This window comes from Zea mays, chromosome 8, assembly GCF_902167145.1.
Source record: "Zea mays cultivar B73 chromosome 8, Zm-B73-REFERENCE-NAM-5.0, whole genome shotgun sequence".
NCBI lineage: Eukaryota > Viridiplantae > Streptophyta > Magnoliopsida > Poales > Poaceae > Zea > Zea mays.
In genome coordinates this window covers 79801839-79822735 of record NC_050103.1, presented here as the reverse complement: position 1 = coordinate 79822735, position 20897 = coordinate 79801839, and the positions used below count along the sequence as shown (strand labels likewise).

The 20897-nt window shown below is 48.0% G+C and overlaps 1 protein-coding gene across 25 annotated transcripts in view; it reads left to right on the top strand.

Annotated features, from left to right (window-relative positions):
* The window catches only part of LOC103637041 (chromatin modification-related protein EAF1 B), a 53101-nt gene that overhangs the window by 5122 nt on the left and 27082 nt on the right, over positions 1-20897 (top strand). For 18 of the 25 annotated variants that reach the window (XR_002264701.3, XR_004851981.1, XR_002264705.2 and 15 more), the window contains 3 exons: positions 6286-6540; positions 6800-6979; positions 7136-7219. Coding sequence is in view for 10 of the 25 variants with exons in the window: in XM_020543422.1 (XP_020399011.1) it covers positions 6286-6540; positions 6800-6979; positions 7136-7219 (519 nt within the window). In the remaining 15 variants the exon portion in view is untranslated. Of the gene's footprint in view, positions 1-6285; positions 6541-6799; positions 6980-7135; positions 7220-7978; positions 8129-20897 lie in introns of all 25 variants that reach the window. The other 7 variants (XR_002264699.3, XR_002264698.3, XR_004851979.1 and 4 more) reach the window with 1 other exon arrangement.

Below are 20897 nucleotides of genomic sequence, written 5' to 3'. Positions count from 1 at the left end.
AGTCTGTTGAAAACCCCGAGCCATAAGACGAGCTTTATATCTCTCAATGGAACCATCTGATTTTGTCTTAACTTTGAAGACCCATTTACATGTGATAGGAACAACATGCGAGAGTAAAGGAACGATATCCCATGCACCAGTGCGTTCAAGAGCAGTCAATTCATCAATCATAGCTAGCTGCCACTCGAGAATCCTAGAAGCTTCCTGATATGTAGTGGGTTCAACAATTGCCACACCAGCTCGTGGAAAACCATAGCGATCTGGAGGTTCAATGGTACCACGATCACGAAGACGATATCCCTGATTAAAAACATCATTAGACTCATTATTGTCAGGACAAGAATTAGGTACATGATCAGTATCAGGACCAACCGCAAGAATAGAGCAGGAACGACGAATGTAGGTTTGAATGACAGGTGGTTTGGAAGAGTAAGAAGAAGATGACGTGGAGGTGGAAGGTGGTGTTATGGGAATGAGAACATCAGATGTGGATATAGAAGATGATTGTGCAGATGCAGGAATGGAAGGAAGACACATGAAAGAAGTAGACTCTGTGGGATAATATGAGGAGTGAGTAGACTGGTTGTGAAAGAAGGGGCAGTTTTCATTGAAACTCACATCTCTAGAAATTCGAATACGACGAGTAGAAGGATCATAACAACGATAGCCTTTGTGTTCAGGACTGTATCCAAGGAATACACACTCAACAAATTAAGCAGTCAATTTGGTCCGCTCACGTGGTGGTAACTAGGGGTGGGCCGTGGGCGTTCGGGTTACCCGAAAATTTCGGGTCGGGTAATTCGTGTATTTTAAATTTCGGGTTTTGAGAATCGATACCCGAAATTACAACGAGTTTTACAATACACGAAAATTCGGGTACCCGGAATTTCGGGTTCGGGTATTCCCGAACTATTGTGTTGGTTTCATAAAACCACATACACCCTATTAAATTAGTATAAAAATATATTTTGAATAATGATACACATGGACATATAAAACACAAGAAATCTACAATCACAAGTTATGCACACTTACACATAATTATAGATGACAAATTAATAATTAAACATGACATGAGTACATGACACATGAAAGTTCGGGTAATTCGGGTACCCGATTGTGAGACCCGAATTACCCGAAATAAATTCGGGTTTTGCAAGTTGCTACCCGAAATTCCCGAACAAAATTCGGGTTTCGGGTTACGGGTTTTTTTGCCCAGCCCTAGTGGTAACAAGACATAACATACACATCCAAACACACGAAGATGATCATATCGAGGAGGAGTCCCAAAAAGAACTTCACCCGGGGCTTTGCCAGACAATTTAGATGATGGTTGTCTATTAATGAGATACACATTAGTGGAAACAACTTCACTCCAAAAGTGTGAAGGAACAAAAGAAGATATCAAAATAGTACGAGCACTCTCAATAATATGACGGTGTTTGCGTTCAACAACACCATTTTGGGCATGAGCACCAGGACAAGAAAGTTGAGCTAGAGTACCCTCTAAGGTCAATAGCTGGTGGAAATTGTCAGATAAAATTTCACCTCCAGAATCTGAACGAAATATTTTAATAGTAGCAGAAAACTGGGTGTGAAGCATGTGAGTGAAGGACTTATAAATAGAAGGTAATTCCGAGCGGCGTTTCATGAAGTAAATCCAAGTATAACGAGAATGATCATCAATAAAAATGACATAATATTTATGACCACCTTTGGAAACAAATGGAGCTGGACCCCAAACATCAGATTGAATTAGATCAAAAGGTTTAGCAAAATGAGAATCACTAGTAAAATATGGAAGTTGTATTTGTTTTCCAAGATGACAACCTTTACAATGAAAACTACACTCAACATGTAGAGCCTAAACATCCTGACTTTATTAGAGTGGACATACGAGATCCACATAAGTGACCTAGACGATGATGCCACTGGGCAAACGACGTCGTGGGACCCGAAGCAGCAAGCACGTGAGGTGTGGAGGTATGGTAGGAAGGAAGACACAAGGTGTCCAAGATGTAGAGGCGAGGTGAAGATTTACGGCGACGACCAGTTCCAATCACATCACCTGTGTGTCGATCCTGTACAAAACAAGATGAGTCAAATCCAACAAAACAATTGTGATCGGTAATTTGACCAACTGATAGAAGATCCATGGATAACTCGGGTACAAAAAAATATGGAACATTAAAATTAGTATCGGAAAGAGAACCCTTGTGGGTGACATGACATAATGTACCATCAGCTGTCTGAACAGAAGTGCCCTCGGTGACAGGTGTAGTAGATGCCAGACATGACTGATCAGATGTCACATGAAATGAAGCTCCAGAATCAAGAACCCAAGATGATGATAAAGCACCAGCAGATAAAGTAGCAGCAACCGCAACTGAGCCTTTAGGAGATGGTCCTATACCACGACCACGAGTAGCACGACAGACACGAAAATCAGCTAGCTTCTCTGGAAACTTAGCAAAGCAGTTCTCAGACCTATGAGTGGTCTTTTTGCAGTGTTCACAAGGCTGAACGGAGGTGTGTCTGGACTTCTGAGCAGCAGCCAACACATTGTGAGAACTCACACCAGTAATAGAAGACATAGACTTCAGACGAGTCTCTTCAGCAAGCAATTCAGACAATGCCTGAGCCATGGTGAGGGTATCCGAACTGTGAAGCAGCCTTGCACGAAGAGAATCAAATTCAGGTCGAACTCCCATAACAAATCTGTAGGTAAAGAACTTCTCAATGAACTTATGGGCTGGGCAAGGCACAACTGTACAAGCAGGCACCATGGAGGTCAATGCACTCATAAGACGATCAAAGGCTGAATAGTATTCATCGATGGACATATCATGTTGCCCAATGACATGAGTCTACTGCATAAGGGTATGTAAAAGAGCACCGCTATCCTGAACAAACCGATCCTTCAGATGTGACCAGATGGCCTTAGCAGTAGTGAATTTGGACAGACTCATAATCATAGTTGGTTTAGTGCTATTGACCATTGCAGCCATTACCTTACCATCATTGATCCGCCAAGTCTTGATTGTAGCAGCATTGCTTCTATCAGCTGCTAAAATTGGAGAATCTTCAATCAAATGAAATAGTAAACCATGACCTCTTAATGCAGTCTGAACACAAAAAGCCCATTCTGGATAATTCTGCCCATCAAGCACAATATTGACAACAATAGCATTGGCCGACATATTGAAGAGCAATAAAACACTGAAGAATAACAGATCTGAAAAAGACTTGGCTGAATGGTACCAAAAACTTTAGCAGGTGCAACGGATGAACAATGGCTACACCGGCTGCAGTCTTGAACGAGACCGTGCGAAGTCGCAGAGCAGCAGATGCAGCGACTGCGCAGGAGGGCGGAGTTCGGGCAGGGGCAGTCAATGACGCAGAAGTGCGACGACAACACAGATCCGCGGGCAGAGATCCGCGACGGCCACCAGAGGGCGAAGTCCCTGCGCTGCGTATCTGCGACGGCGGCGCGAGCACTCGAGGGCTCCCTGCGCGGCGGGAGCAGGAGGGTGCAGATCCACGGCCAGAGATCTGCGACGGCCTCCCTGCGCGAAGTCCGGCGGACGGTGGCGCGGGCAGAGATCCGCGACGGCCTCCCTGCGCGAAGTCCGGCGGACGGCGACGTGGGTAGAGATCCACGGCGCGACAGCGGCAGTGGGTGAGGGAAGGCCGCGACGGCGGGGCGAGGAAGAAGGCCGCGGTGGCGGACGGCGAGCCGCGACGGCAGCTGAGGATGGGGCGGCGAACGACGACGTGGGCAGGTGGGGGAAGGCCGCGACGACGACTGAGGATGGGGGAGGGCGGAAGGTCGCGACGGCGGCTGAGGATGGGGGAGGGAGAAGGCCGCGACGACGGCTGAGGATGGTGGAAGGCCGCGACGGCGGCTAGAAAATTAGGGAAACCCTAATCGTAACCTGCTCTATTACCATGTTACTAACCTTGAGATTTACAATGGATGATCAGTCCTTAAGGACTATAGGTCATATATATAGGTAGTAGGCCTGGGCCTAATGGGCCTTAACAGAGAGAACCTCCAAATGTGAGTGTCTTCCACATCTGGTTGGAGGCTCACTTCTGATAATAGATCCCAAAGCACGAGGAATTCAGAGATGACACTAGCAGTTACAGCACCTTGGATGTCGGAGACCCGAGAATGATCAGTAAGAGCTTCCTGGACCGACCTTCTTTGGACCCTTCTCTTGTTGACCTTATCAAAAACTTGAGGTGCAATATCAGCGATTTGCTGCCCATGAATCCACCTGTCCGACCAAAAGTGAGTCCTAGCACCATTGCCTACTTCTGTGAACAGCGCTATGAAAAAAAGCCTGGACGTTTTTGTGAACATGAAGGTGAAAAGTGGCCCAAGGACGACCATGGTCTGTTTTCTGCAACCATAGCCATCTCATAGCCATCTCATCCTGAGAGCCCAACTTAGGATCTGAATGTTTGATAGTCCAAGACCACCAAGCTGCTTAGGGAGACACACTTTTGACCAGGCAACTAAACAATGTCCACCTTTTGCATCCTTCCGTCCTCTCCAAAGAAAGCCCCTTCTTATTTTATCTATTGATTTGATGGCCCATGGGGGGAGATCCATTGCAATGGCAAGATATACGACCATAGATGTGAGAACATGCTGTACCAGAATTCTTCCTTCTTTACTCAACAGGTCTGCTTTCCACCCAGACAATCGATTGGCGACCCGGTCAATTATGGGCTGAAACTGATTTTTGCTAATTTCTTTATGGACAGCGGCACTCCAAGGTATTTGCAGGGGAAGTCTTGGACCTCACAAGGGAGGAGGTTCTGGATAGTAACAATATCAGCCTCAGAGCACTGTATGGGGACAACGCTGCTCTTCTGCACGTTGGTTTTCAGACCTGAAGCCTTGCCAAAAAGTTTTATGAGATCCATAGATAAATTAATATCACTATCAAGAGGCCGCATAAACAGGACCACGCCATCAGCATAAATGGGAATTCGATGGCGTAAGGGCTTAGATGCCAGTGGCTGTAACAGACCAACCTCTGATGCCTTATAGACGATATGACTGAGAACATCAATAACCAAAATAAAGAGCATTGGTGATAGGGGTCGCCTTGACGCAGCCCTCTCCTATGCTCAATCATTTCACCAGGGATGCCATTAAGGACCTGGGTGGAAGAGGTGGTAAGAAGTCTACTAATGACATCGCACCAAATCTGACCAAAGCCCATTTTTTGCAGCACTTCCAAAAGAAAGCTCCACGAGACTGAATCAAAAGCTTTGGAGATGTTCAATTTGAAGAGAATTCGTGGTTGCTTTTGCTGATGCAGAAATCTAGCAGTGTGCTTTACAAGCATAAAATTGTCCAGGATAAACCATCCCTTAATGAAGGCACTCTGATATGGTGACACTAGCTGATGAAGCCGACCAGCCAATCTATTAGCCAATAGTTTGGTAAAAAGTTTTGCAAAGCTATGGACTAGACTGATTGGTCTAAAGTCCTTAACCCCCAAAGCATCATTCTTTTTTTGGCAATAAACTGATATAGGCACTATTTAGGAGCCCAAAGTTTCTGAATTTTCTGCTCCAAACAGCAGAGATAGCTGCCATTATATCATTCTTGATTATTGGCCAAGGCCAACAAACTTGGTAAAAAAGTCCTGTGAACCCATCCGGGCCAGGGGCCTTGTCTGATGGCAATTCCAAGATTGTTTTCCACACCTCCTCTTCTGTTATGTGCATCTCTAAACTAGATAAATCAAGCGGATCTATATCAAGTTCATCAAGATTTATAGTGACATCTCTATCCAGACTAGTGCCAATTAGCCCATTGAAGAACTCATGTATCATCTTCTCTTTATCATCATGTTTAGTGCAAACAATATCCTCATCGACCAGCTGCCCAGTAAAGTTCTTGTTTTTTCGATGCCTAGCTGATCTGTAAAAGAGTGTATTATTGGCATCTCCTTCTTTGAGCCAACCAATACGTGAGCGGTATCTAGCAATTATTCTCTTTAGAGAAGACAGGGCTAGGGTGTGTTTTTTGGGCTGGTTTTTAAACCATACTTCAACATTTGACAAGGCCTTGGGCCTGGGCATCTTGAGCAATCTCTAGTTGGTGGAGAACTTCCCTTGCAAGGTCAAGTTGTGTACTATTGTGCCCCACATTCTTTTAGCTCCATATTTCTTCATCACCCTTGTAAATACGTTAATATGATTACTACCCTTGGTTAATGTGCATAGTCTTGGTTTCTTTGATGCACTGTCTCTGTAAAATAGGAACGACTTTGGAAAAGTGTGGCTGCAGCTCAGGTGTGCCATTGGATTGCCTCTGATGCCCACGCCAAGTTTGAAAAAGCAAGCATTCTGAAAAAGCAGAAAGCTGTTATAAAGATCATTGCAAAGGGTATCATGAGTTTCTGGCGTTCAGCTGAGGCTTTACAGACTGCTGACAGGACAGCTAAAGTGATGCCACACAATTCAACTATGCTGGAGGAGATAGATCCTTCGGGAGTCAAAGCAGGAAAAGAACAGGTCAGTAAAAGTATGACAGTAGTCTAGAATAACCTTTTCTCGTGGTTATCTTGTAATTTTTATTTCGTCACATATATTCAAATTTTGAATGCCAATTGCCAACATATTGAAGGGTTTTGTCACTTCGGTTCGCTATTTCAGTTTATGAGAAAGTTGAGGATTGAGTTACTCATCAGTTACTTTTTAGTCCTGCCAGTTTAACTGGTACACACTATTTTTCACCATTTGTTTTTTTAGTAATCTCCATGTATCTGTATAGGGTCACAATTCACTGGAAGCGAAAGAATCCAGCCAGCAACGGTCACAGATTCATGATTATGCAGTTCGATTTCTTGAATATAATAGAACAGCTGATTTGCACGTGTTGCCTGAAGCTCCACCAACTCCTGACAGGCTGAATGACTTTGGAGTCTTGAAAGTGTCTGATCATCTCTCAGAAGTAAATAATTGAAACATTTTGTGTTTTATGATTGATTTCCTTAACTTTCATGATTTACCCTGATGAGCACTCATGGAAACAGTTCCTCTGGCTTGCCAGCTGGGGACGTGCACAAATAGCTATGCAATCGTATTCTAATATTTTCTTAATTTTCAGGAAAGTCTCTTTTATACAGTAGCAGCACCTGGTGCAGTGCTGGCATACAGGGACTCTCTGGAATCTCTTTTCATGTATCACAAGGTACAGAGAAGCGTTATGCACACTTTCCAAGATTTTAGTGATCACAGTTTGGTTCCTCCTTTTTTAGCTTCACTTCCCTTATGGACTTCTGTTAAATTGTTGAACCACAAGGTGGACTGGCATGTTTTTGTGTAAACAACTAGCAAAGGAGATTAAGGCAGTTTAGCTTACTTTAGTTACTTATAAAGATTTAAAATTTTTCCTGCTGTTCTATAAGCAAAATAAGCTGAGCTGTTTTTTTGTGCACTGTATGGAATCAATGCCAATCAGAAGATTTCTGGTCAAATTTACCTCTTTATTTTTAGGCATTTCCTTTTTTTTTGCCCTAGAATACGAAGAGCTGTGTATCATTGCATTAAGGAGATAAATAATTTACAACGCATCCACGACACACACACTTGTATTGGAAACAAACTTGCCTTGTACATCAAACCATGACTTGGCCTTCATGCACTATTTACTTTTTACTTGTTAAATCTAGTTTTGATGTTTAAAAGATTAGCACGAAGGTTGCAGTCTTGGGGGTATAGTGTGGTCGGCAACGTCAGTTCCCAGCTGGGATTAGCTCGTGATGTGCTGCATAGGTTGGAAATGGACCAGGACAGCAGGATGTTGATGACAAAGGAAGTATGGCTGTTGCGCAAATTGAAACAGCATTGCCTTGTTCTTGCTTCTTTGGAAAGGACAGTTGCACGCTTAAGGTCCTAGATTCACTTTTTGACGGAAGGTGATGCCAACACTAAAATCTTCCACATGCAGGCTCGCCTCCGCAAGAAGAGAAATTTTATCTCCAAATTGGAGGATGAGGGAAGGATTGTCACCAACCATGAGCAAATGCAGGAAGTTTTGGATGGTTTCTTTTCCAATCTTTTGGGTTCTATAGTTCAGAGACCATTTACTCTTGATCTGGTAAGCTGTCATAGAGATGCAAATATGCAATTGGCCTGAGTGTCTTGGAGACTCCTTTCTCGGAAAAGGAGGTCCGGGACACGACTGGAGCTCTCCTTTCTGACAAAGCTCCTGGTCTAGATGGGTTTACAAGGAGATTTTATAAGTGTTGTTGGCATATTATTAAGACAGATTTGTTGGCAGCTATGAATTCGCTTCATCAAGGAAATGCTCAAAAGTTGGGGGCTTCTGAATTCAGCTTATCTCGCTCTTCTTCCTAAGAGGGTTGATGCCATGTCATCTAGGGATTTTAGACCGATTAGCTTAAATTATAATTTTGCTAAGTTGGTCACCAAAATGCTTGCTAATAGGTTGGGTCCTCACCTTCATGAGTTGGTGGCAGCTAATCAAAGTGCATTCGTGAGAGGAAGATCGATTCATGACAACTTCATGTTGGTGCAACATTCGATCTCCACAAGAAAAGGGTCTCTAGTTTATTCTTGAAGTTGGACATCTCCAAAGCCTTTGATTCGGTCGCATGGGCTTTTCTGATTGAAGTGCTTTCTCATCTTGGATTTGGTCCTGTTTGGCGAAATATGATTTCAAATCTGCTGGCCTCTTCTTCTACTCAAGTGCTTTTGAATGGGTCTCCTAGTAATCCTATTGGGCACAGGAGAGTGCTTCGCCAAGGGATCCTCTTTCTCCTATGTTGTTTGTCTTGGTTATGGATGTGCTCAACAATTTATTTAAGCTGGCTGAAATCAGGGGCTGCTGCATAGCTTGGAGGGAGAAAATATTCGGATCAGGCTGTCCATTTATGCTGACGATGTGTTCCTATTTGTTTAGCCTTTTGAGGAAGACTTTAACTGTGTAAAAACGATTTTGGATTGCTTTGGCGCAGCCTCTGGATTGGTGTCTAATTTGCATAAAAGCTATGTAATTCCAATAAGGTGTAATGAGCAATCGGTGCAGGTGGGCTGCAATATCCTTCAGTGCATATCTTCCTCTTTCCCCTGCACTTATTTGGGAATGCTGATTTCAGACAAGAAGATCAGAAGGAATGATCTCTTGATTTGGGTTGAAAAATTGCTGATCGACTTCCTAATTGGAAGGCTTGACTGCTTAATCTTGCTGGCGGGTCAACTATGGTGCGCTTTGTGCTTTCAACCATCCCAATCTACTTCATTGCCATGAGTACTCCCATGTGGGTGATTAAATCAATAGACAAGAGAGAAGAGATGGAGCCCATTCCCTCCCCGCACCTATGCCTTCTCTCCCCCTCTCTCCCTGGTGCCACTTCCTCCCACATCCTCACGTCGTCACTTGCCCCAAGTTCGGCGGACACTTCCATCTGCTCCCTGTGCCAGGGACCTCCCCCTCCCCATCTTTGGCCGCTTCACCTGCTGGTCGCTCTAAAGCTCAGCGCTGGTGTGACGACGACGGCCTTGTTTCTTCCCTAGGCTGCTTCGAACCTCAGCGCTCATTCAAGGACGTGTTGGTCTCGTCCTTTTCCCATGTCGACGGAGATGATAGCGACTAGGTGAAAGTGGTGGGTCGTCATTCCCGTCGACATTGCCCCCGACCTTCATCTCCTTCCCTTAGGCCTTTTCCTGTTGATCTGAGTCGGAGGTGCTTCAACTACCTTTCTCCTTCCCATTGTGTTGTTGTATGTCGTCATCCAGTGCGGCGTTTTCTCTATCGGTTGCCTGGGCATCGTGTTCGCGGCGCTCCCTGGTGTGGAGGCCTGTCATTCGCCCCCCTCTCCCTGGAGCGACTTCTGTCGGTGTCATGGTGGGATCGTCGGAAGGTGATGTCGTGACCTCTGAGGGCCATGTGAAGAAGCGTACTCGTCGTGGACATAGAAGGAGGAGGCATGGAGGTGGTGGTGGTCGGGTTGATCAAGACGTTTCCTTTGGCGTTCCCCCTCCTTGCCTTCACCAGCCGCTCCTCCACTTCTCCCGGTGGTCCAAAGCAAACCTGTGAAGCTGATCGGACGTACCCGGACGATCGCTCATGCTGAGGATGATCTCTGTCGTGCTCTGCTCATCACTGTCCTCGGTTAGGAGGGTTTGCGTCGCGGAGGTCTGTGATGCACTCTCCTTGAAGTTTGACATTCAGACTGATGTGCTCGACCTTCGACGAGCTGCACCAAGCACCTTCATTGCCTACCTGCCCAATGAAGACTTGGCTCGTCGCATCTACAATGGAGGTCAACCTCGTTTTGCCCCTCCTCTCCGTCTACATATTCGGTGGTGGTCTCGTCAAGCCCTGGCATGCGATTGTAGAGCTTTGTCTCAGCTCCTTGAAGTTGAACTGCGTGGTATCCCTACTCATCTTTGGGCGATTGAGATGGCAGAACTTCTTTTTAGTGACCATTGTTTGATCCAAGGTGTACACGCTGACTCCAAGTTTGGATCCATCGGCGTTCAAGTTAAGAGGCTGGTGTTTAGATCCGGAGAGCATTCCTGTTTCATTGGATCTCCATGTTGAAGAGCCTCCTGTTGCTGGTGATGATGTGTTGCTGGGCCCTCGGACGCTGATCTATCCCATCTTGATCACCGTTTGTCCTCCAACGATCTCTTGGCATCTCCCCTGCTCTTCTGAGTGCCTCGGTTGCAGAGCTAGCGACACCTGGCTCCTCGTCTTCCTTAGGCTCTTTGATGTCTGCCCCCACTGACCCCTCAACTCCCACAGGCTTGGCTGGAAACGTCTTGGTTCCCGCTCCCTCTGGCGCTCCCTTGCCCCCTACCCAGGTTTCAGTTGAGGATCATTTATTGGGGCACATCCCTTCGAATTCTGGGGTTCTTGCTCCTTTGGAATCTCTGGCGCCTAGCCTTTCGTCTGGATTTGTTTTGTGTCCCATTAATGACCCCTTAAATGGCTAGCCTGTTGTTGATGAGTTATTGAGGATGCTTCGAGGCAGATGTCCTTCTTGAGTCAATTGGAGGTTAATGTTGGCCATGTCACGATGGGTGATCCTTTGGATTCTGCCATGCCTTTGGTTTCAGAAGTCAGGAGCTCTCTCATGTCGTTCAACGACAGATTCAGGTCCAAGCCCCCTTGTTTTAAGGTCTATTCCAGAACGAAGGTGGTTTATGTGGGAAACCCCTAACCCTATCTTAGGGTTGGTGTTGTATTAAATTATTAATAGACATGAGTTAACTGGGCCTGGCCCATTACACAGGGGTGAGAGAGTAATTACACGGGGAGAACCCCAAACCCTAAACGGGATTCTAACACCCCCTTGCAGTCGCAACTCTATCTTGTACATATGTCGATACTAGCTCGAAAGTCTATGAATACACTCGACGGTAACCCCTTGGTGAAGATGTCGGCGAACTGCAACGTGCTGGGGATGCTGAGAACCCGAACGTCACTGGCACGACACGCTCGCGGACGAAGTGTAGGTCGATCTCCACGTGCTTCGTGCGCTGATGCTGCACTGGATTGGTGGAGAGGTAGACCGCGTTGACGTTGTCGCAGTAGACGAGGGTGGCACGCTGAAGGGGGCTGTGGAACTCGTGGAGCCGTTGCCGCAGCTAGGAGGCCTCTGCCACGCCGTTAGCCACGGTGCGGTACTCGGCCTCTACGCTGGAGCGGGAGACGACGGGCTGCCGCTTGGCAGCCTAGGAGACGAGGTTGGTGCTCAGGAATACGACATAACCGGATGTGGACCGACGCGTGTCGGGGCAGCCAACCCAGTCATCGTCGGTGTAGACGACGAGCTCTGTCGTCGGGGGTGGACGGTGGAGAAGTCTGTAGTCGAGGGAGCCATGGAGGTAGCGGAGGATCCGCTTGAGGGCGGTGAGGTGGGGCTCCTGCAGGGTGTGGATGTGCAGGCACACATGCTAGACGGTGTAGGCGATGTCGGGCCTGAAGAAGGTGATGTACTGGAGCGCGCCGGTGAGGCTCCGGTAGGACGTCGCGTCAGCGACCGGGGGCCCGTCGACCTCAGAGAGCTTCACCTGAGTGTCGACGAGTGTGGAGCAGGGCTTGCAGTCGGACATGCCAGCCCGCTCCAGGATGTTGATAGCGTATTGGCGCAGGTGGAGGAAGAGACCCTGAGGCCGACGCTCGGCGGTGATGCCGAGGAAGTGGTGCAGGGGCCCTAGGTCCTTCATCGCGAACTCCCGCTAAAGGGCGACGATCGTGCGTTGTAGGAGGTCGGTGGTGGATGCCGTGAGCACAATGTCGTCGACGTAGAGTAGGAGGTAGATGTTGCTGTCGCCGCATCGGTAGATGAATAGGGAGGTGTCCGACTTGGCCTCGACGAAGCCGATGGAGGCCAAGTAGGAGGCGGAGCGACCGTACCACGCCCGTGGCGCCTGCTTAGGCTTGAGCCCGTATAGGGAGCGGTTAAGCCGGTAGACCAGATTCGGATGAGCAGCGTCGACGAAGCCTGTGGGCTGGCTACAGTACGCAGTCTCCGTTAGAGTGCCGTGGAGGAAGGCATTCTTAACTTCGAGCTGATGGATCACCCAATCTCGGGAGAGGACGGCGTGAACGGTGGCGAACTTGACGACGGGGCTGAAGGTGTCGTCGTAGTCCACTCTGGGGCGCTTTGTGAAGCCCTAAAGGACCCAACGGGCCTTGTAGCGGTTGAGGGAGCCGACCGAGGTCAGCTTGTGGTGAAAGAGCCACTTGCCAGTGACCACCTTGGTGCCTGATGGACACGGCACCAGGTCCTAGGTGTGGTTGGCCAGCAGGGCCGCATACTCCTCCATAATACCACGCCAGTGTGGGTCGACGAGGGCAGTGTGAACAGAGGAGGGGACCGGGGAGGCGTCTGGAGGAGTGGCAGTCGTATCAGCGGCCATAATCAGCCGGTCGACGGGGCGGAGAACGCCGGGGTAGTGGTGGATGGCGACCGGGTGGTACATAGGCAGCTCAGAGTGGGCCGCCGGGGGCAGCGGGCATGGTCGACTCGCGATGGTGATAGATGATGGCGGGTTCGGCAAAGCGAGCCGCGCTCGTCGACGAAAAAAATGGCTCTATACCATGTGGGAAACCCCTAACCCTATCTTAGGGTTGGGTGTTGTATTAATAGACACGAGTTAACTGGGCCTGACCCATTACATAGGGGTGAGAGAGTAATTACACGGGGAGAACCCCAAACCCTAAACGGGATTCTAACAGTTTCGTTTGTTCCGGAGCCTTCTGAGGACGCTGAGATTTGTTCATCGCCACAAGATTTCAGGGAATGTGTTGTTAAGCCAGTTGTTGAACTGTTAAATCAAGCCCCGCTATCCTCCAGACTCAGAAAAAAGACTATGCCAAGCAACTTTAAACCAAGGCGTAGCAGGAGAGTGGCCAAGATTCCTCCTGAGTTCGGTTCCACACCTGCATCTCAGGTGTCTCGGCACTTGGGGTTCTGTGACAAGCACGAAAATATTTCCTTCCAAGATGCCAGCAAAGATGCGAAATTGTTTGATTCAGCTCTTTCAAGAGATCATATTACTGCTCTGGCGGCCCTCTTGGGCCGGGAGGTGCCTGAAGCTACTCATGCCTAAGGCATTTGTTTGGGTTGTGGTCCTGGTAGTTTTTTCTTTCTTAAATGGATTCTTGCTGCTCTCTGATCTCGAATGTGAGGGGACTTAATGATCTTTCCAAGAGAGATACTGTCAAGTCTCTGGTTTTTCATATCAAGCCTTCTCTGGTGTGTCTATAGGAAAATAAATTGAGTTCGGTTTCAGCTTATGATGTGCTTTCCATGGTTTTAAAGGCGGCTAGGCGGAACTAGGCGCCCAGCCACCGCCTGAACGCCTAGGCGACTTAGGCGGGCGCCTAGGCGACGCCTTACTAGCCTCATTTTTGGGTGTTGACACCTGAGAGAAAGCAGGGGAGGAGGACCTACCAGTCTACCACTCTACCAGTGAGGGGCGCCCAGGGAGGGGGAGCAGCCGGCCAGCCGCGCGCCCAGCGAGCAGCAGCCGCAAGCAGGCGAGCAGCAGCCGCGAGCAGGCGAGGAGCAGCCGCGAGCGGCGAGCAGCTTTGGCGTGTGGCGAGCAGCAGCCGCGCGCAGGGCGCGCACAGGGAGGAGCAGCCGCATGCAGGGCGCGCGCAGGGAGGAAGAGCCGCGCGCACAGGAAGAGCCGCGCGCGCAAGGGGAGAGAATCAGAGAACAGCCGCCAGCCGCGCGCGCAAGGTGAGGAGCAGCCGCGCACAAGGGGAACACGCGCCAATTTACAGGGGAAACGCCCGCCAAGCTAGCGCATCGGGCGCCAAAATCCAGCGCCAACAAACCCTAGGTTAGGCGTCGCCCAGACGCCTACCGCGCCTAGGCGAACGCCATACTCAATTTTACCTGGGCGGCGCGGACGCCTAGCAAAAAATGTCGCCTGGACGCCTAGGCGACGCCTTTTAAACAATGGTGCTTTCTCTTTTGGGGACTGGTTTTAGCAATTTTGTCTTGTGTCCTGCTTCGGGGACCAGAGGGGGTATTCTTGTGGCTTGGCGCGATGGAATTTTTACCGCCGATAGATCCATGGTGAAGGAGTTCTCGGTTTCTATGCAATTGCAACGTGCCCCTCTTTGGTTGGTTACCGGGTGTCTATGACCCAAATCAAGACAGTCTCAGGCAGTCCTTTCAAGAGCTTTTGGAGATCAGAGCTGTTTGTGTGGACCCCTGCATTGTGGCTGGGGACTTTAATCAGATCTACAGTTTGGAGGACAAAAACAATTCTAATATCAATAGGGTGTTGATGGGTCACTTCAGAAGCCTTATCAATAATTTGGACCTCAAAGTTGTCCCTCTGAAAGGGAGAAAATTCACATGGTCAAACCAATGAAATACACCTACTTTGGTTAAATTATATCATGTCTTTTGTTCTTCCAGCTGGGAGGAGCTGTTTCCTGACCACACATTGCTTAGTAATGCTTCTGAGACTTCGGATCACTGCCCTCTAATTCTCAAATCGTATGACGAATTCAGGGGGAAGCGTGGATTCCATTACGAATGTTTCTGGGGAAAAATGCCAGGTTTTTTGGAAGTAGTTGCGGCATCCTGGAATCAACCAATTCAGGCCACGTGTCCCTTGGAAAGGCTGTCTACAAAGTTAAGAAGATTGGCCAGAAAGTTGCAATCTTGGGGGCATAAGAAGGTTGGCAATGTCAGGAACCAGTTGGGATGGCTAGGGAGGTTTTGCATAGACAGGAAATGGCTCAGAACAGCAGATTATTATCTTGGGAGGAGTCCTGGCTTGTGCGGAAACTGAAGCAACACTGCTTGGTTCTCGCTTCTTTGGAGAGAACTATTGCACGACTAAGATCCCGAGTCCATTATTTGATGGAGGGTGATGCTAACACCTCGTTCTTTCATATGCAAGCTCGCTTTCGGAGTAAGAGGAACTTCATCTCCAATCTGCTGGATGCTGGCAGGACAGTTACCACTCATGATCAGATGGAGGAGGTATTACATGGGTATTTCTCTAGTCCCTTGGGTTCAGATTTCCAAAGGCAATTTACGCTTAATTTGGCAAATTGCCATAGGCCTGCTTTGGACTTGTCTGCCCTTGATCTCCCCTTCACCGAGAAAGAGGTTAGAGACACTATTGCATGCCTCCCTTCGGATAAAGCTCCTGGGCTGGATGGATTCACGGGTAGATTCTACAAAACTTGTTGGCATATAATTAAAGCAGATTTGATGGCTGCTCTTTCTATTTTTCATCAAGGCAATGCTCATCACTTGGTGCTGCTGAACTCAGCTTATCTTACACTTATTCCTAAGAAAGTGGATGCTGCATCTGCAGCCGACTATAGGCCGATTAGTCTTACACAGTTTTGCTAAATTGATCACCAAAATCCTTGCGAATAGGTTGGCTCCACACTTGAGTCATCTGGTTGCTGCCAATCAATGTGCCTTTGTGAGAGGGAGATCGGTCCATGATAATTATATGTTAGTCGAACAGTCTATCAAAGCACTGCACAGGAAAAAGCTTTCAAGTCTATTCTTGAAATAGGATATTTGTAAGGCTTTTGACTCGGTTTCTTGGGCTTTCCTGCTGGAAGTTTTATCTCACCTCGGCTTTGGAATTATGTGGAGTAATCTTATTTCCAATCCCCTTTGCACTTCTTCCACTCAAGTTCTCTTAAATGGCTGCCCTGGAAATCATATCATGGATCGGAGAGGTCTCCGTCAAGGGGATCCTCTTTCCCCTATGCTGTTTGTCCTAGTGATGGATGTCCTTAGCAGCCTTTTTAATATGGCTGAAAGCAGAGGACTGCTGCAAAGCTTAGAAGAGGCAAATGTCAGAAACCGGATCTCCATTTATGCTGATGATGTGGTTCTATTTGTCAGGCCAATTGAGGCAGATCTGAGGTGTGTTAGACTCATTCTGGATTGCTTTGGTGCTGCTTCTGGACTGTTCTCTAATATGCAGAAAAGTTGTGCCATCCCTATTAGCTGCGATGTATCATCTATACAAGAGGGTTGCAGCACCCTTCAATGTACCCCAGCTGTATTTCCTTGCACTTATTTGGGGCTTCCGATTTCGGATAGAAAATTAAGAGTGACCTAATGACTTGGGTGGACAAGATTGCAGATCGGTTACCCAATTGGAAGGCACATCTTCTTAACCTTGCTGGTAGAACAGCTCTTGTGCGCTATGTGTTGTCAGCTATCCCAGTCTATCTTCTCTTTTTTTCGAAAGCGCAGGAGAACTGCGCATCATTATATTAAGTAGAAGGAAAAGAGGGTCCAAAATAGGCCCCAGTACAAAAAACTCCCCTAAGGAGGTTTAAAACAAAGGAAAAGAAAACAATCCATAATAAACAAATACAATCCTACAACACTACAGCAGGCAACTAGGTACCCCTGATGGTTGCGGCAAGAAAGGAGAGACCCTTAGCTCCTGCCATTTCCCACAACTGTTATTCCTCCCTTGCCTGACAAAGAGCTGCGGAAACACTAGGGGAAATTCCATCAAAGACAATTCGATTCCGATGATTCCAGAGAATCCAGGCTCCCAAGGCAATAAGAGAGTTGAGACCCCTCATAGCCATATCTCCAGAACCATTGTCAATTATCTCCCACCATCCCATAAAAGACACAGTACTAGGTATAGGAGCCAGATTTTGTAGTTTGAAATGGCGCATCAGCAGGAACCAAAATTCCCTCGCAAAACACAAGAAACCAAAATGTGATCCAAAGTTTCAGACTCCTGGTCACAAAGCGGACACCTCTCCGGATGGTCGAGTCCTCTCTTTGCCAACCTATCTGCTGTCCAGCACCTATTTAGCACCGTCAGCCAAAGGAAGAAGTGGCATTTAGAGGGGCCCCAACTTTTCCAAACTCTTTCATAGTGACCGAAATGAACAGACCCGGTGAACAGCCCATCATATGCAGCCTTAGCAGAATAAGCCCCATTTACAGCAATACTGAATGTATGTTTATCTTCCGTATCTGGCAGCAGCTCAAAATCTGAAATCAAATTCCAGAGATGAAGATAATCCACTAAGACTCCCACCGAGAGTGATCCTGTAATATCTGAAATCCATCTTCTATCTGTCAACGCCTCCTGAACCGTTCTTCTGTTAGTGATTCTTTTCGGAATGATATCAAATAATCTAGGAACCAGATCTGCAATTTTCTGCCCATGAATCCATTTATCAGTCCAGAACAAAGTTGTCTTTGCTCACCGCCCCCATTCCGGGCATCCCTGCTAGTTAGCTAGCATTGTGGTTATTTGTGTTAGTTTCTTCTTTAGACATGGATGGGTTTCTGTATGCCTGTTACTGGCCGCCATAGGCGCCTCTTTTGTTTTCTTCTGTAATTGTCCTTCTTCTTTAATATAATATCGCGCAGTTCTCCTGCGCTTTCGAGAAAAAAAAAGCATTGAATATTCCCAAATGGGTAATTAAGGCTATCGACAAGATTAGAAGGGGATTTATCTGGAAAGGTAGGAATGAGGTCAATGGTGGCAGCTGTCTGGTCTCTTGGGACAGGGTTACAGGACCTATTAATCTTGGGGGTCTTGAGATCCCTAATTTGCAGTTCAAAAGCTGGGCTTTGCAATCAAAATGGTTATGGTTGGAAAAAACTGATCCAAACAGGCCTTAGCAAGGGCTGAAACTCTCTATTCAGAAGCATGCCAGGGAGCTGTTCTCAGGTTCTGTGATTACTAGAATTGGGAATGGAGCCAACACTCTTTTCTGGTCTGATAAGTGGTTGAATGGGGCTGGGATTAGGGATATTGCCCCTGAAGTGGTTGCCAAAGTTGGTAAACGTTCGATACACTCTAGAACCGTGGCTCAAGCCCTGGAAAACTGGCAGTGGGTAAGTGATATTAGAACTCCTCTGTCCCTGGCTGGGCTTCAACAGTACCTGCTGCTATGGGACGCCGTGAGTGAGGTTGAATTATCCGAAGTTCCTGACCAGCATAGGTGGAGACATGCGGCCTCAGGGGTTTTGTCCTCCCAATCTTGTTACCAGATTCTTTTCACTGGTTCAGCCACTTTTGAGCCATGGAAAAGACTCTGGAAGTCCTGGGCTCCTCCAAAATGTAAATTCTTTCTTTGGTTGGCTATGATGAATACGTGTTGGACCGCTGATAGGCTTGAAAAGAGAGGGTTGCCACATCCAGTTACCTGCCCTTTATGTGATCAACAGCAAGAAACGATCCAGCACCTTTTAAACACATGTATCTTTACTCGTCAGTTCTGGAACAATATTATATCCCCTTTTGGCTTGGGTCACTTCACTCCTTCCATTGACGAGCCCTCCTTCGCGGATTGGTGGAAACGTCTGGATAATAGCGTGCATAGAGACAAGAGAAAGGGGCTCAATAGTGCCATCATTCTAGGGGCATGGTGTTTGTGGCTTCATCGTAACAAGGCAGTTTTCAATGGGGAATCTTCTTTGGCAAGGCTGCAGAGATGCTTCTTAGATGAGCTGAGGTGTTGGGTTTTAGCTGGGGCAAAAAATATTGGATCCCTAGGTTTAGCTAGGGCCCTGAATGTATAGGTTCCAGTCCTACCAGTTCTTTTGGCTTTTTTTGGCTTCTCTTTGGCAGCTTTTTCTGCTTTGTAATCCTCACTATTCTTCTCTTTATCTATAAGATGCGCAGTTCTCCTGCGCGTTCGATAAAAAAAAATCAATAGACAAGATTCGAAGATGAGAAATAGTAGTATGTGATAACGTGATGAGCTCTCCCGCTCCCAGCCCCTCTCCCTCCCCCAGCCCCTCTCCCTCTCCCCCTCACACCTCCACCAGCCTCTCGCCGGAATCCACTCCGGACCCGTCGACCAACTCTTCGGCCCCCACCCCCTCGGAGATTGCCCCCAGTCAGGCCAGTCGCCCGATCCCCCAGGAGGCAGGACGTTCTAAGTCCCAGAGATGGTGTGATGACGTTATTGATGGTGACTCATCGGGAGGATCCTCCTCTGCTTATCATTCCTATAAAGAAGCTCTCCTTCAACCTTCTGGTCATGGTGGTAACGCCCCTGCTCCCCCTCTTCCCCACTTGAAGACGAAAGCTGGTGACCAGTCAGAGGTGCAAGGGTCTTCTGCTGAAAGTCGACGTCGAAAGGAGGATGGCTGGCAGGTGGTTGAGCATAGGAGGCGCCACCTTCCTCGTCGAGGATCCATAGTGGATCTCCGAGGGAAGTGCTACAAGTGCCTTTCTACCTCCCACCTGGTAGCTTCCTGCCGACGTCCTACGAGGTGCTATCGCTGCTTCAAGTTTGGCCATCAAGCGGCAAGGTGCCCCTTGCCGGAAGCTGGGCGAAAGACAGTGTGGCAGCGGCTGGGCTCTGGTGGAAATCGTACTCCGGTGTGGCTGCGTTTGTCTGGAGTGGACAATTCTGGCCCAACGGTGATGGATCGTCCAGTCATTCAGCGCAAGGCCCCAGTCTGGCGAAGGCTTTCCCCTCCAGTGAACTCCCCATTAGTGGAAAAAGAAGCACAGGGTGGCATGCTTCTGCCTGTTGGACGTATGAAGAAGAAGAGAAGACGTTCTAAACGCGGGAAAGGCAGCTCGGGACTGCAGTCGGGCCCAAGTCAGCCGCATCCCAATCCCCCTGTTGCTGTCCAGAGCGCCTTGCCGCGGAAACCTTCCTGCGTATTGGAGTTTTCCACTGATTTGGCAAGAAAGGAAGCTGCTCTTCGGAGAGCCTTGTTTGTTTCGGTGGTTGGCACCAGGCCGATGGTTCGCGGGGATGAGGTGATTGAGGAATTGGCGCGAAGTTTCAGCATCAACCCTGATGATATGTCTATCCAGCAGGCCACGCCGGAAGATTTCCTACTATTCCTGCCTGATGAACACACAGCGACCCAAATTCTTAACGAAGGACGACCTTTCAGAGGCCCTGGATTTTCTCTCAATTTTAAAAGATGGACAAGATTCTCTCATGCCTCGACGACGTCTATGGCGGCACTGGTTGATATTGAGATTCGAGGAATTCCAGCTCATGCTTGGGATATCTCCACGGCAAAAATGTTACTACAGGATTCGTGCTGGGTTTTGGAATTGTTAAGGGATTCAGGAACAGCATTTCTGCTACGCGCCTGGTGTTTTGACCCAAAATATCTGCATTCAGAAATGGAACTTCATATCGTCGAGCCGGGCAGTGATGAGCAGAAGAAACGATGTTTGACATACAACATTTCCATGACAGTGTCATCGGTGCCCTTTCAGATGACCAATAGCACTGAAACTCTATCCCCTTCCTCTGACGATGGTCAGTTTGATGAAGGAAATGACAGTGATCCAGCTGACTCCCAGCAGCGCCGCCTTCCACCTCAGCCACCTAGGGAATCTGTTCACCTTCGGATAGGCGCCCAGTTTGTGTCTGG